Source organism: Frieseomelitta varia, unplaced genomic scaffold (assembly GCF_011392965.1).
Source record: "Frieseomelitta varia isolate USP_RPSP 00005682 unplaced genomic scaffold, Fvar_1.2 scaffold_4, whole genome shotgun sequence".
Classification (NCBI taxonomy): Eukaryota; Metazoa; Arthropoda; class Insecta; order Hymenoptera; family Apidae; genus Frieseomelitta; species Frieseomelitta varia.
In genome coordinates this window covers 3,856-19,910 of record NW_025110145.1, presented here as the reverse complement: position 1 = coordinate 19,910, position 16,055 = coordinate 3,856, and the positions used below count along the sequence as shown (strand labels likewise).

Sequence of the window (16,055 nt, the reverse complement as noted above, 5' to 3'; positions counted from 1 at the left end):
TCACTTCTTCATTCTCTTTGCTCAATTCCCTCTCGTTTCATTGAGAATGTCAAGCGAAAGACAGGGACAATGAATGATAGAAATTCAATTCTAATGAGTATTTATATTGAAAACTTAATGTATATGTCTGTAATAGCAATTTAATTCTTTATTTTCCATCATATTCTTTCTTTTCTGCCTCATTCGTTATTAACTTGTTCGAAACATGTGTCTCCGAACACATCGGCTATTTCACACAACAATTTCACTCAATCAACGATCGACAAGAATCAATTGTCGACAGATCAAAGATTTATTAAGTCAACCAGACACTCGACAGTCGACTGTCCGACTCGCTACGGAACCACTGCTTCACACTCCAATCAGTACACGTCCGCAAGAATCAAACTTCTCCAAAACAACTGCCACTAACTCCCGCGTTCATCATCCTAAATCAGCTCGTACAATACAACTTTGCCACGCAAAATGAAGCACCTAACTACCTTGCTGCCGCACATCTGTACAGCCACCATCAACTTCCATTTCCCCTCCCCCTTTTTCTCTCTCTCTCTCTCTTTCTCTCTCGGAGTCAAGCGGAACAAACACATAAAAAAACCATCAAACTACATTTTTTACCCCGAACATTCCCCGGTGGCCGTTATAATACATTTTCCATTAAACCGTCCGTCCGCTTTCACTCTTGAAAAATAAAACTGAAAGAAAGGAAAGAAAGCGAGGGGAGTCGTAATTCATCAGAGGGTTATACCAGGCGGGCAGTTCCTCTTTGCCTGCCACGGATCGATTTATTTCCCGCGGTAAACTCGAGATATCATCGACGAGCGCCGACACGGCGAGCAGAAGACACGTGTTTATCGGGGACACGATCCGTTCAAGTTGTATCTCGAACTCGATATCATTTCACGGGTCCTCGTGGAGCGTCCCCGGAGACTTTGCATTCCCATTCTGGCATCTAGTATGCCTGGTACGCTTCGCCGAGCAGAATGTTGGCCCTCTGGCGCGCGTTGCACGGCAAACGTCACGGAAAATACGTCGCCGGCGTAGCACTGACGGTTGGAAAACGAACAGAGCGATGGAAGAACTAGGCAAAATAACCAGCAACCTCGAACGATATATCGATTCTCAGAAGAGGCGTTACGTCGGTGATATTAATTTTGCGACATCCTCCGTGGCAAATTTTGCAAATGCTTCGCGATAAGGGTTTGTCTCTCGGTCCCGATTACAAGAAAAATGCGATCTTTAATCTCTGACTGATATTATTGGAAATGACAGAAACTTCGGTTTCGCTTAATTTTCGAATTTCTCATTTGATTTAATTTTATCGCCAATTGTGACGTAATATAAATTACTGCAGTCATGATCTTGCGATACTACTCGAAGATTGATGACAGAGAACAGTTATATTAATATAAAAGAGGGACATTTACATTGCGGGTTTCTCTTTGCATTTTTGTATTTTTATGTGCACGACTGAAGAAATGAAATTTAAATAGAAACGTTTTTTTCCATCGACTAACAATTGTAATATATGTCTCTACTTTGAATATTTTGGATATATTTGTGTATGTACTTACGTTTCTGCTTCTTCAAAAATCAGTTTAATCAGTGACATGAATCGTCAACAAACGTTTCTTCAATTTCTTTCAATTTCTTCCGAATTTCTACATTTGCTGGAACTTCACTGCCAGTGTTAAGATCAGTTGCTCAATTCTTTTCGTGAGAATTACTCAAGATTCCATGAAAATTACTGAATGCAGTGTCATCTTTTCCGTCATCGCGATACCGGAAAGGAAAGCTTGAAATAATCGGGCACTCGGCTCGTGCGACTTCCTTTTATTTTTTCGCATTTCTTTTTTTTTTCTTTTCTTTTTTCATTGACGGGATCAGCGTCAACCGGTTTTGAAACTTTCTCTGTCCTTTCCTTCGAGGCAGGCGCCACCGTGCGTCAAACCTCGACGACCTTTCGCTCGAGACGGGATAATTAAACTTCCTTTGAGGAACAAACCGAGGGTCACCGATGACACGAAAGAAACGACGAGAGAAACGACGTGTTTGCGAGCCGCTCGTGAAAGATCGAGGATAAGAATAAACTGCTGTCTCTAAGTCGCTGTGCTCTAAGTCGCGTTGAAATCACTACTTTCGCGGATAATGCAACGTGTTTTGAATAGTTCGGTAATTGCAGGCATTTCTCAAGCGCGCGGAGTTACACGCTAGAATATCGTTTATCCGCACTTTGTTTGTACGAACAAGTTAATACTCGGTTTCGGATGTACGAATTCATATTCCGAGCGTTCATTATCCACCGTGGTTCAACGTAATTTCAGTTGTGCGAACGCGTGTTCCTGCAACGGATATACAGTCAGATGCATCTGCGTCCCAAATATTTAAAACAGAGAAACGTGTTTACCGTTTTGCGAATTTTAATTAATTTTTTAATTAAAATTAAACCGTATCTGAAACCTTTTTTTTTCAAGTGCTATACGGATAAATGGAGAACGAAATCTTGTTATAGAGTAAAATGAATCTTATTCTGATTAATAGTGTAACAAAGATATACTTTAATATACTTGTAACAAATGTACATTAGATTTCGTAATCATTCCTTCCGATTTATTTCTATTCCAGTAAACAGATAGCGTCATTTTTCCAATTTTTCACAGTTTCAGCTGACAAGTAAATAAATTAGTAAAATATTTAAAGATATTTGCAAACTTTCGTGACTCAATTTTCTTTTACAGTTCCCTAACTTTCTCGTCGAGTACGATGAATCAGATAATTTGTACAATTAATTGCAAATCGTCAGACGTACTATTGACGTCTATTAATATTGGTAAACTAAGATTACGTGTCTCGTAAAATTTCACTAATGATGTTAGTTCAGTTGAGCCAGAGGGCCCAGCTCCTATTATCTGAGCTAATTAGGAGAGCTAGTGAACATCCATTATCCAAACTATTTTGTTCCTTGATCTGCTCGATTAACCAAGACTTTATCGCGTGTAATCTGTTTAGAGTATGATTTTCTGAGTTGATCGAAATAATAATTGAAAATTATATTATGATTTGAGAAAGCTATATATGTTCAATTCTAAATAAATATTAATATATATATTATATATTATATTATATATATATATATTTATTTATTTAATGTTATAAAAATATATACATTTATTTCCTTTCTTCGAATCATTATCGACCGTGTTTCCAAATTAATATTATATTATTGATTATATTCAAATAATATTATATTTTTATGTTAATATTAATATTTAATTCAATCACAGTTAATATTAATTTAATTATACTTTCATTCATCAAAGCTAGACACAACAATTTCACGAGCGCAAGGAATGACTTGAAAGATTACATTAATTTAAACACTTGACTCATAAACGTCTGTTTGAGTTAAACAGTTAATTAACTCTTTCGTAAACCACGCGTACATCTCGCGATGATTCTCACTGTTTCCACCATTCTGCCAAAACTTAAACATCGTCCCAAGTTGCACAAAGGCAGGTTTTTTTCCTGTAAAGAGGTTTTTTTTCGGAAGGCCGTAACTTTGAACGTCGTTCTCCGAGTTTCTTCAATGATCTCGTCGAGCGGATTTTCGAGCCGCGTGTAAAAAGTCTGCGCCATCTTCCGCAGCGTTTCCAGCGGTGGTCGTCAGAACACAATTTTGCGCGTCCTCTGGCGTGCTAGCCTCGCGAAGAATCGAGATAAACAGCTGGATAAATACCACCACGGCGAACTCGACTTTTGCCAGTTAAGCCAGCTGGTGTTTCTTCGTCAACTCACAACCAGCTAGTTGTATCGCGACTGTTCATCAAGAAACAGAGCGAAATTCGCCGCGCTGTTACACAACTCTGAAGCGTTTGACGGAAACGAAAGGAAACACGGTCGTGATAAATGCGTTTCAAACGCGAGATTCTTCTTATCCGCGTTGATTTTACAACGTGAAATAGTTCGTTGATTTCAACTTCAACTAACAATTTGTGAAATGCCTCTCGTTTCGCAAGAGGATTATGGTGTTGAAATACGGGACGGATTTCTCCTACTTATTTAGCGCTGGTCGTCGTTTCTGATATCTTTCGTGAATTGGCGTGGAAATGATACGACGTTGCCGCATCGAAAAAGCAAATATTCGGTGAAAGTTAAAGGAACGGGGAATTGAGCTGCGGTCGGGTTAATGTAATACCATTCTATCGGAGACCTGCGATTAAACCCGCGTAAATCGGTATTATTTAATTCCTTGTGAAGTTTCTTTGTCGAGCCTCGACATAAACTGAGTTTCGTTCGTTACATTCTAAGATGGTAGTCGTGGCGGTGATGAATTAATTCGTCATGTGAATCGTAAATATTGATTTGAAGGCAAGCTGTATATTTACTTGTGCGCTTGAATTTGTTTTCAATCTGTGATAATTGATTGTTGTAAGTGAATCAACACATAGAGTAAGAAGGTTTTTGTTGTCTTTCAAATTTGTAATACAATTTTGTACGGAGTATCTCAAATTTTCACTCACGTAGAATTTTATTTTACTTTAAATACAATTGTTTTATATTAGAATGTATTATTTTGTTATATGTATTTTATTGTCATTATATTATTCTATTCTAAAATTTTATTTCACAATATTTCACTCACAACAATCAATTATCACACAATTTTTCTTACCTTCAGAATTTACAAAGAACTATCTTATTGTCTAAAATATTTTCACTCACAAACATTATTTTTGTTCACAATAATTTCGTACGTAATGTTTAAGACTGTGTTCCCTTATTTTTAGAATTTACATAAAATTATCTTTACGTTCTACTATAGAATTTCTCAAATTTTCGCTCACAAACAAATTATTTTAATTCACAAATAATAATAATCAATTATCACATACGTGTCTCCTTATTTTTAGATTTATTGTCACGTTCTGAAGTATTCTGCAGAATTTCTCAAATTTTCCAAATCAACAAGGATTGCTTCATCGCAGAATAATTTTGCAGGACAGTTTATCGATCCAGAGCAAGCCCGTAGACAGATAGATTTTCATTTTCACGTTTTGCGACTGGACGACGACGTATACATGCTGAAACGTTCACAGAGGAACGTGACACCGCTTACGTACGTTTCTCTGCGTCTCAATTCCGTAACTCAATTCCGGCTCCTTTAACGTCAGATGGAAACCTGCCTTTTCCATTCCCATGAAGCGATCCTACGGCTTTCTCTCGTTCACCGGTTCAATTGAACCAGAATTGTTTCGTCTCCGGACGTCTTCGATCACTCGACGCGATACGAGGCACCCGCAACAAGCTACAAGTTGCATTACAGCGAACTTCTATCAATGTTCCATCCCTCACCCTTCTATCAGTGTTCCCTCCTCCAGCTTATCAATCGTATCCCTATAATACAGATGGGAAAATGTGTTCCGATCGTCATGTGATTTTGCCTTGAAGACCATTGTCTACAACTTCGTGACGCTGGCAACTTTCTGACAACGTCTGGCAACGTTCGTGTTGAACTTGGAGAACAGTCTGGAGTCTAGAAAGGTTCGAGGCACCAAAGTTCCCGGCGTTTCCCGAATTCCAGAGATTCTACGCCGTCATGCGAAACATCCCTCGTGTCCCCCTTTCACCCCCATCGAGCACGATGGAGCGCGTTTGAGTTTCTTTCCAACGTCCGGGCTTCTTCCGTTATCGTGCCGCTTATAATTAAACTGCAATTAAACTAATTTCGGTAGAATTACATGGGACGTGCGACTAAACGCTAAACGGTTACCGCCCGTTATGCGCTGTTGATTAATAATCACGGCCGCTTTCACTTCGTAAATCAACGCCGTCGTCGTTAATACGATCGATTGACGCGATCGCGATTTTTAACGCGAGCCAATTATCGAGCGCGGGCACCCGCGCGTCTCCCGCTGTAATCAACGGTAAATTAGGTTGATTATTGCTCATAAAATTATAGGCCGGCCGATTGGACGCGTTCCAAAATAGCTAACAGGCAGGTTGGAATCCAACGTGGACGATCCAACGATCGTTCCGATCGCCGAGGCATCGGACCAACTTTTGTAACGTGTTCATTAATTACGACAATTATCCGGAGATTCCGGTGGTATTAACACCGTTAATGATCACGTTACACGCGAAGATACCGACGTTTAACAACAAACATAGCTGCTCGATAATCGGGCAACCGTTTCTAATTAACGTGCACCGCGTTCGAACAAATTTACGTCGATAAGTTACTCGCTCGTAAGCAGCAGTTTCGTCGGGGATTATTAATTTGTAGTAGTTGTCACAGTGTATCAATTCTTTAATAGCCGACACCGGGTCACTCTTGACCCGTGGCTGAATTTTTACTATACTTGCTTTGCACCTAACTGTTTGGTACAGAAAGATGTTATCTGATAATGTTTATAATATGAGGAGGAGAGGAGTTTGTTTAAAAAATGTGAAATTTTATCAACATACTTTTTATTTATGCGCACTGCGTACATACAACGTTATTGTGTTTTGTTGCATATTCTTTGCATATAAATCGTAAACATTTGGCATATATTATTATCATTGCCCTATCTGGATTTTCGCTAGGCTCAAGTTCTGGGTCAACGGTGACCCGGTGTCGGCTGCGCGAGGGTTAATTAAAGACGAAAGTCATCGTTGAAGCATTGGAATATCTTTGAAGTTCGACGAGTTAACTCGTCGTCGTCTGATTAAAGGATTAAAATATTCTCACTGATTACTGGTTTTCATCGTTTTCATCTGCATTGTTATATCTGAATAAATCGTTTGTTATATTTCTTGCAATTATCATAGTATGTCAATCCTTCTTGGGACAATGGATAAATCAATCGTTGGATCTTTGAAATTCTACAACAAGTTAACTTGTCGTCCCTGGTTAAAGGATTAAATTATTCTGAATCAGAATAAATTGTTTATTATTATTTCTTGCTTCAACTAGTGACGATGATTTAGTTAATCGTTGGATCATTAAAATTCTATAACAGGTTAACTCGCCGTCCTTAAAGTTAAAGGATCAAAGTGTTCTCAACTTATATTCTCACTCCAACAAAGTCTGCCTCGTTGAAGCATTAAATTCTAGATCTTTCTTTAAACTTTATGAAACATTGTCTCGGACAAAAGTTGAACTAAATTTAGCGTTGCGTAATTCTCGCGATGGCGACGTTAACGCGTTACGTCTTGCACGTTATCTCTCAGCTTTTAATGAATGAAAATTTTCTTATCCATCTACCGCCGAGATGAATTCCTTACACGCCTTAACAATGAAGCGATACCTTTTCACGGATGAAAATTAAAATGGAATTAACTGTATTAATTAAATTCTGTTATCTCGATTATGTGGTAATACATGACAAACATAAATCAGTAATATATTATCAAGAATTTATTTACGTCCTGTGTTTACGTATGGCTTGTATACTTTATCTCAAAATTGATCTCAATTTGTAATTTGTAATCATCGGAAATATTTGTACAATAATGTGTCTTGATGTTTCATCATTGTCAATATCTTCGAAAAATGTTTTAACACAGCATTTGTTTTTCTTCGTAAAATAAATATTATGTTGAAGCAACTGATTTTATAGTTCTTTGAATATCAAATTTCTTTTGGTAAATATTCGCTTTGACAGGAGATGGTTAAAATTTCCAGTTTCCATGTCTGATGCGTCACTGGCAGATCAAAAACGGAGAAGGAAAACGATATCTTCAATCGGTCGCCGATATGACGTTTTGTTCCCGTGGATCATCGTAATTCGATCAACAAAGGGAAACACGTTCGACGCTGCTTTTAATGTTTGGTAATGGCCGACCGTGGATTTGTAAATTCATGCGATGGATTTCGATCTGGCGTATCGTGAATTCTGCATTGTGCGAAACAACGCGACCATCCAGCTACCGAAATCCCACGATTTTGTCCTGACTGGCGCTTCGTTAATTACAATCTAGAATTTTTATTGTTCCGATTGTTGATCGCATATGAAATAATGATGGGAACGTTGTTTTTTAAATACCTTTTTCAAACACAGCGTTATTAAGGCTTGATTTGAAAAAAGCTTAGGCCTTATTCGAATCAATAGGTTCTATTTTTTTATTGAAGTTGAAGACCGTGGCAGGTTGCAGAGAAATATCTTTGAAATGGCGGGATTAAATTGATAATTTAATTTGAACAAACAAGTGATTTGGAAATGTTTCGTTTGACAATATTGTTAATTTTAGATCAATATTTTATTTCAAAATCTGTGGTGGAATTTTATTTATAGGGAACAAAAAAGGAAGTTTACGATAAGAATTATATTATATTTTTTGCCAGTAGTTGGTAACAGTAATTTATTCTGAAGTATATTCTGTGCCACGTATAATCAGGACAATATTTTATTTATATTTGTATAATCAATAATTAATATATAGTTGACATAATATACTATCATGTGTGTATTGTATTATACCAATTTTGTCAAATTATAGCAATTTTATTGACAAGTACATCATTTTCTACTTGTTTCATTTCATAACAAATCAGTGATGTTTTCATCCTCGCAGTACAGTCGATAATTTATACAATTGGTATATTACGATATACAATTACTAGTTATATTATAACGAACATACAATTTTGCATAATTTTATAAATTATTACCATTATTATCATTACTTTGTAAATTATTACCATTGCTTTCATTCCGACAATATAATTTCTATCCAAATTCATTAAAAAGTGAAAAAGAAGGAAAATTGAAAATTCGTTGAACGCCGAATTGAATTCTTCCAGATTCATTTTGAATTATAAATTTCGGAAAGAAAGAAGAGAAGAAAGGGGGGGGGGGAAAGAACAGATTGACATTGTTATCGCGTGTCGAGCCATTTGCATAATAGAAATTCCTTAAAAATGTTCCCTTCCTCAGCGGGTGCATCGTAGACTTTCTTCCTTCTCCTCGAAGTCGATCTTCCTGGAGCATCACGCAATCATCCCTCCCCACCTCCCCGGCTCCTCTCACTTTTCCTCGTTTTCCCGTTACGCCACTTTACGGCGGTATTTTCCCTTCACGTAACGCGTATCGAATATTTTCACCGGTCGTATACTCGATTCCATTATGCCTCGCCGGTGAAGATCGCAAACCCGGCGAGAGGGACGCAAGCTTGTTTCACATCACGTATTTCACTTTATGTCGAAGAGGCGAGTCGTGTATTGGCCACGTGAAACGTGGACAGAAGCACGATTTCTCCGTAGATGATCGCGCCGGGTGTTCTCGTTAATTCTCCTGAAGGCGCTTCAAGACCCCGCTGTTTCTGTATTTGTTACGTTTCTCGGACACACACGCGTCTCGTGTAGAATAGAATTTCATTTGATATTGCGTTAACAACTGCTGCACGATAGAATGTAGTTTCCGCCGACGATTCAATCAAAAATCGGAGATTCAGGACATGAAAACGGGAAACTACGTACAATCGATATTTACTTGATCAATTACGGTGCGCCAAATGTCGGTCAAATATTTGTTGCAGAATCTTTCCATCGGAAACCGTCCATGTGAGATACTGTCGTTTTTAATTCCAATAAATCTTTCAAACGAAATTCCAAAAGCGATTAAGCATCCAAGGATCCATTGTGACACTTTGAATTTATTGCTGCAGCGCAGAAGAGAGAAATTAAAATCTCTCATATCTTTTTTTCCATTGACGTTCAGTCAATTCAAATTCTCCTCTGTAATTATTGAACAGAAAATTATTTCAAATTCTTGTATCGGAACCTTCCATCTCAGCGGTAAAATCTTTTTGAAATTTTTAAAGTAAAACCTTTTAAACCTTTCTGTGCAGAATAACAACGACCCATTACCCACTGAAAGCACTGTAATGAATAATGAAATTTCTGTTTAATAATTGTTTGAAGTTTCTAAGAAACGAGGAAGAACAGAAAGCTTGCTTGAATGAGACTGAAAACGTTAAATTAATGAACGATCCATGAACGCTCGATATTAAAAATATAATATTATTTATTGCGAAATACTGAAATGTAATCAATATTTTTGATTATTAAAATGTAATAAATATTTTAATAAACAATGAAATAAAAGTTAAAATAACGTTGCGGTATCACGAATTTCCAATTCTAATTTACACATTAATCTGGGACACGTAGATGCCCACGTGGTAAAGAAACTGATCTCAGAAATCTACAACCTTGACACGTCAAGATACGACAAAGATGCTCGACAAAAGTAACCAAAGTGTTTCACACCATCGACACCAAACGCGTTAAAGTAATGTTAATCAAACAGTCGAGCATCCATCGCACGGGCGAATCCTTAGGAAAACCGCTTTAAGCGACCGCTAACGAGCCTCGGCCTTTTGACCTTCCTTTTAAAAAAATTGTCTCGCTAAATAGCTTCCCTCTATCAGCCCCGTCTTTGCTACATATTTTTATGGAGAGTCCGCGGAAGCAGACGACTCCCCGGGGAGGCGTTTTCGCGCCAAGTCGAAGGAAACAAAAAAAGGAAAAAGAAAAAAAGAAAATGGGAAGAAAAGAGAAATGGCAGAGGGAATGAGAGACAGTTGGTGCCTATAAGAGATCCGTTGAATAATTAATGCCAGGAGACGTATTCCGGGACGTCGCGGGCCGCGGCACGACGATTAACGAAGCGATTATTAAAATATGCAGAACGACCGTCCTAATTAGTCCGTCGACGAAACCGAGAACGGGTTTTGCTCGTCTCGTTGTGTGTCTTTTCTCAGCGGCAGGGGCCAAGGAACATCACGCTCGGGTCTAAGTTCCCCGACAGAAGGGGGCTGAGTTTTCTCATCCTCTCCCGTCGTTATAGTAAACTGTGGTTGAGAAAAAAATTTCAGAATTTCAGAATTTCCGACAGTAATAATATCGAAGATTACTCTTTTCTACAACTGTTTACTTGATAATTTCTCAATAATTTCAAGAAACCAACGAACCAATCAAAGGCCATTTTCGGCATGATCAATTCCTTCAAGATGTTTGCTCGATGTCCCAGTGTCCTCAGAAATTCACATTGCATGAATTGCGGATTCTTTAAACTCCTACAGAAGCTTGTGACTTGGCGAAAAAAAGAAAATTACACGACAAACTTTGAGGGATCTGTGTAAAAGACTTCGATCTTCGAGATCGTAGAATAGAAAGAAAATTCTTTCGGTTTAAATCTGCAAAACTTTCGAGAGAAACGGTACTATTTCTTTTAGAATGTAGTAAAAACGTTTTCAAAAAAGAACGCGACGCTGTAAGAGAAGTTTCGTGCTTTAAAACGAGACCATACAGTTGAATTGTTTTTCAATTTCCTTTTTTTCTTTACGAAGGTATAACATTCGAAAGTATTGACAATTTTTCATCGTTTACCACGTGTACACGAGACACGAGATTTTGGTCGATTTTTCTCCATTTTACGCTGCTTGATTACGTTCGATCGGCCTCTCTTTGTTCGTTCCGACCAAGATGAGAATTTTGGAATTACCAAGCAGTTCCTGCTGGATGGATTAATCGCGACGGTGGGCCGGATAGAGGATAACTGAAAGGTTAATGAGCGGCTCGATCGTGTACAACCGGCGGCGGAATCGAGCGGGATCTTGTTAAAATGCATGGCGACCTTCTCGTTGAGAAATTGTCTTACGGACCCTAAGAGACTTCCTGTCCCTCTCCGCCCTCCCCTTGGGAATTTGGAAATGTCCGTCCGCCACGGCGAATTCATTAGGTCGATGGACGTCGTCGTGATCTCGTTACCGAAATTGGATTTTTCGCTTATGACACTCTGACACGCGACCCGTTTCTTGCGACCAGGAGTCTTTGTGAAATATTCGGACGTTTTTTGGTGGTGGACTGTAGCGGATGAGGTAGCAGTAGCAGCTTGACAGGAGAGTTCTATGGATTTCGGAAAGAAAAGAAATTGCGCAGTTCGGTGTATTTACTTTATACATTTCACTGCACAATCTCTTTAACTCGAATTAAATTCAAATTTTCAATATTATACGTTATTGTCAATTTATTCTTGAAACATGGCGAGATATGTTGAGGATGGATGTTAAACTTAAAACGAATACTAGAAATTAATATTGAAAGAATAATAAAGAATGTTAACTGTGGTGTGAATATAAAATCTAAAAATTTAAAATTACTTTGGAATCGTAAATTGTCTCCTAGGGAGATAGTGAACAAATTCAAATTAATTTTTAGTTAATATTGCTTGAAATAATACTCGAATTAATAAATATATTTTGTATACTTGAATACTCGTTACTTGAATTAATAAACTTGAATTAATATCATTGTATTAATATTGACGTTTATTCATATTTAATTAAATTACAGAAAAGCTATTGAACTTTGATGAGAATAATTCTTTCCTTCGTGTGATCGCAATTCATTCCGAATTATTCACAATACGAAATTTTTCTTTTTTTTTTTTTATTCTTCTTCTTTACTTATTGAATCAGGTCAACCCTCATTTGAATACTTCCCGTAATAATTTTGACATGCAATCTGCATGTCTCGAAACGTAGAAGGAACGGAAGAAAAATGAAGGAGTGAATTTACCGTGTTATTTACATAACATTAAACGTTAATAAAGAGATATTACGTAGGAGAACCTCGAAGAGGATCCAAGAGAGAAATTTATTTCGATCGATTACAACTGCCACTGAAAATTTGTCGTCGAGATTACGTGAAACAAACTACATAACCTCTTTTATTTCTTCTTGTCCTCTCTCTCTCTCTCTCTCTCTCTCTCTCTCTCTCTTTCTCTTTCTCTTTCTCTTTCTCTCTATAAATTGGGTATAAATTCCTGCAGGTGGAATTATTTTTCTTTATTTTTCGTAACGAGTAAATCTTCCTGGTCGTATAATTATTTTCCCTCGCTACCGTAACAGCGCGATTTAAAATTCTAAAGAAGACATTCGGCGTCTTTATCTTATCCTAATTGCCTCGACTAATTAACTTCGTATCTCCGTGCTAATTAAAAAGTTCGCCTCTCTTTTGTTAACGAGACCGCCCTTAAAACCAGTTCCTCTCGAAAAAAGAGAGAAATAACAGCGAAATAAATAAATTCTTTTTCTTCTTTGAAATCTTTGGGATGCTAAATAAGGCCAGAAAATATGTGTACTGCATCTTTATTCTAGAAAGAATATATCACTCCCGAAACTTTTTTGGTATTTTCATGTCATAAGTGATTCGCGACGCTGAATTCGAATTAAATTATTTTAATCCGGCGAATATAAGAGATATAAAATTGAACGCTGTGAATTTTAACAATTTCATTTTAATTTTTCAATTTTTCAAACGTAAGTGAATATAAATTATAACCTAACAACACCTTTTAAATATATCCACAATTATTTAACGCAGTATCGCTTACAAGAAATTTCGTCCACAAGGGCGGCAACTATTTCCTATCCGAGTTAGTTGAGTAACTTCATTCAACTTTACTAATTTCCGCGCGGCGACGAAAGATACTGCTCGCTGTCGCAAATCTAGGCGGAAAAAACCCAGCGCAGGAACTGGAGAAATACCTAATTAATCAGCAAACTGATCAAAATTTCACGAGCGTGACTATTTTCTCTGGTTGTTTCGCCAACGCCGTATTCCCGATTGAATCCAGCGAAGGGGCTCGGGGCGGTGTTATTTACCGACGCGAGACTGCCGCCGCCGGAATCACGTTCATTTTACAGTCTATATAATCCCGAAGTTCCCCATTAAGTTCCTCATTTCCGTAGGCGTGTTTTATCGTTGGGTACATTAAAACTTTCGCCTTTAGCGGGAATTACGCCGCGATATAATGGCTCGTTAAAGCGAGCGGGCCGAAAAACTGGCGAGCGTCGACGATCGTCCTTTTAACAACAGAGAATTTTCGCCCGCCGGTTTTTCCTCGAACTGTTCGCGTTACGCGTCGCCGACGACCATACCGGACGAGCATCGACTCCCCGGTATTACGTAAACGTGAAGCAAGTTGATTTGAACGTCGTCGTTCTCTACGAAACGCCTGTAACCTCGCGACGCCGCGCCGATCGACAGAGAAATCTGTTACGTGAATTAAGTGGAACGCCAGAAAGGAGAGAAGTTGAGATGGTAAATACTGGTAAACTTGTTTGTTAACCGTCGCGGATGGAAAGTGACTCGTTTATTTTTCGACAACGTGGTTTATTTTTAGATCGTCGGTTTTCAGTCTCACGAGCGTGAAGATTAGATTATTGCATTTTAGATTTATATTTATCCTCGCGTCTCTAAATTTCTCGCAAATGCATTTATAATCTGATCATTTCAATTGTAAAGGAACGTGAGAATGTTGCTCGCAATCGCAGAAATGGAGCATTCCATATTCCGATCAGCCTTTGACAGTGTAATAAAGCAGTAAAGACGAGTCAAAAATTAATTATAATACGAGAAATTGATTTAATGGATTAAAAGGAATTTTAAATAATAATAAATTTATTTAAAAGAATTAAGATTACAATTGAATTTATTATAACAATAGAATTTAAGACAAAAGTTTGCATTGTTTCGAAAAATATTTTAAATAAAAATAATGATTTTGGGAATCATGGATGACAAAAAAAATTCTTTCGAAGTTACATAGTTTAATAAAAACGTACGTACTTTGAAAATTTTGTACGAAAAGAAAGTGCAAGTAAATTTCCTATTTGAACGAAGCGAGGTACTTTAAATAAAACAAAGTTAAAAAGAAAATTCCGACTTCTTTTACCAAAAATTACTCTCTGTAACAACAATTAGTTTCCTATAGCTCGAACAATTATAATTACTCACTCATTAAATGGCAAGCAATTGCTATTATCCACCAATCTACAGTCAATTGTCGAACACGGCTCATTATGCGAAATTCGATCAGTTTCTCGGGCTTAAGTGTCTACAGTTATCTGAATAGAGTGTGCTGTATTCTTGTGATCACGTTTCGTTTGTCCAAGAGTCAAGATTCACGCTTATGTTTGCCCATTGTTTCCGCAGATGACTGCCCGAACTGCGTGGACGAGCACAGCAGCAGCCTGGCCGCGTCAAGATGGACGATGCCGTTGTTGAAGCTCGGCGAGAAGAGATACTACCTGGGGATCTTCTTCAAGGTATCACCGCCAGTCACTTTGATTTATCTAGCTGCTACCGGCGGACGCGACCTGCCGGACATCATTGAATTATTTCCGTACCCGTAACCTTTCCTCCCCGACGTCTTGCGCCGAGACGCTTCGCTCGTTATCGATCTGTTCGGCCAAACGCGACCGCCTCATGCACGCGTGTATGCTTTGTATCGTCGCGACGGGAAGAGAACACGGGAAACCGATCTCGTTGATGACGATCTTCGTGGACTCGCAACGACTCTGCCTTTGTCAAGTAGATCGTGTCGATAGGCGGATAGTTCTCTGGTCGAGTTCGAGCATGAGCACGTACATACGTTCATCGATCGAGAGAGAGAGAGAGAGAGAGAGAAAAGAAGCGTGTTTGCATCTCTGGATTATATATGGATATAGTATTTTATCGTTTCCGAGACGATGGACTCGCAAGTGCAGCAGACTCTTGTTTATTGAAATTTTGAAATGTCTGGAGAGAGGAATTGTAGACTTTTCTTTCATTGAAATTCCCAATAACGGCTACATTTGATAAATTTGAGAGAAAAATTATTACTAATTATTATTAATAGTTCGCTGGATTTATTGTAAACGAGAATTAACAAAAGGATAATATAGAACTATAATTGGAGGAGAGACAGGATTAAAAGGAAAGAATTTGGCAGATCTCTTACAGGGAGAGTTTAAGATAGGAAAATTTCTCTTCCAGAAGAGAATAGTTGTATTTATTTTTAAAATACATACGTAAATTCTTATTTTATACTATATATATATAAAAGTTAAGGTAGGAGTTTAAGGTAGGAAGATCTCTCTTCTAGAAAAGAATAGTTGTATTTAATTTTAAAATACATACGTAAATTCTTATTTTATTCAATATATATTTATATATTTATATATTTATATATCCATACGTACGTACACATATGTTATCTTATTATCTTTATAAATTTTGTTATCTT

The 16,055-nt window shown here is 37.7% G+C and overlaps 1 protein-coding gene across 1 annotated transcript in view; it reads left to right on the top strand.

Annotated features, from left to right (window-relative positions):
* Positions 1 to 15,809, top strand: part of LOC122531427 — a 113,971-nt gene extending 98,162 nt beyond the window's left edge. Inside the window, exon 3 of the mRNA XM_043659348.1 lies at positions 14,984 to 15,809. Coding sequence (XP_043515283.1) covers positions 14,984 to 15,183 — 200 coding nt within the window. The 3' untranslated portion in view covers positions 15,184 to 15,809. The remainder of the gene's footprint in view (positions 1 to 14,983) is intronic.
* The last annotated feature ends 246 nt before the right edge of the window (positions 15,810 to 16,055 follow it).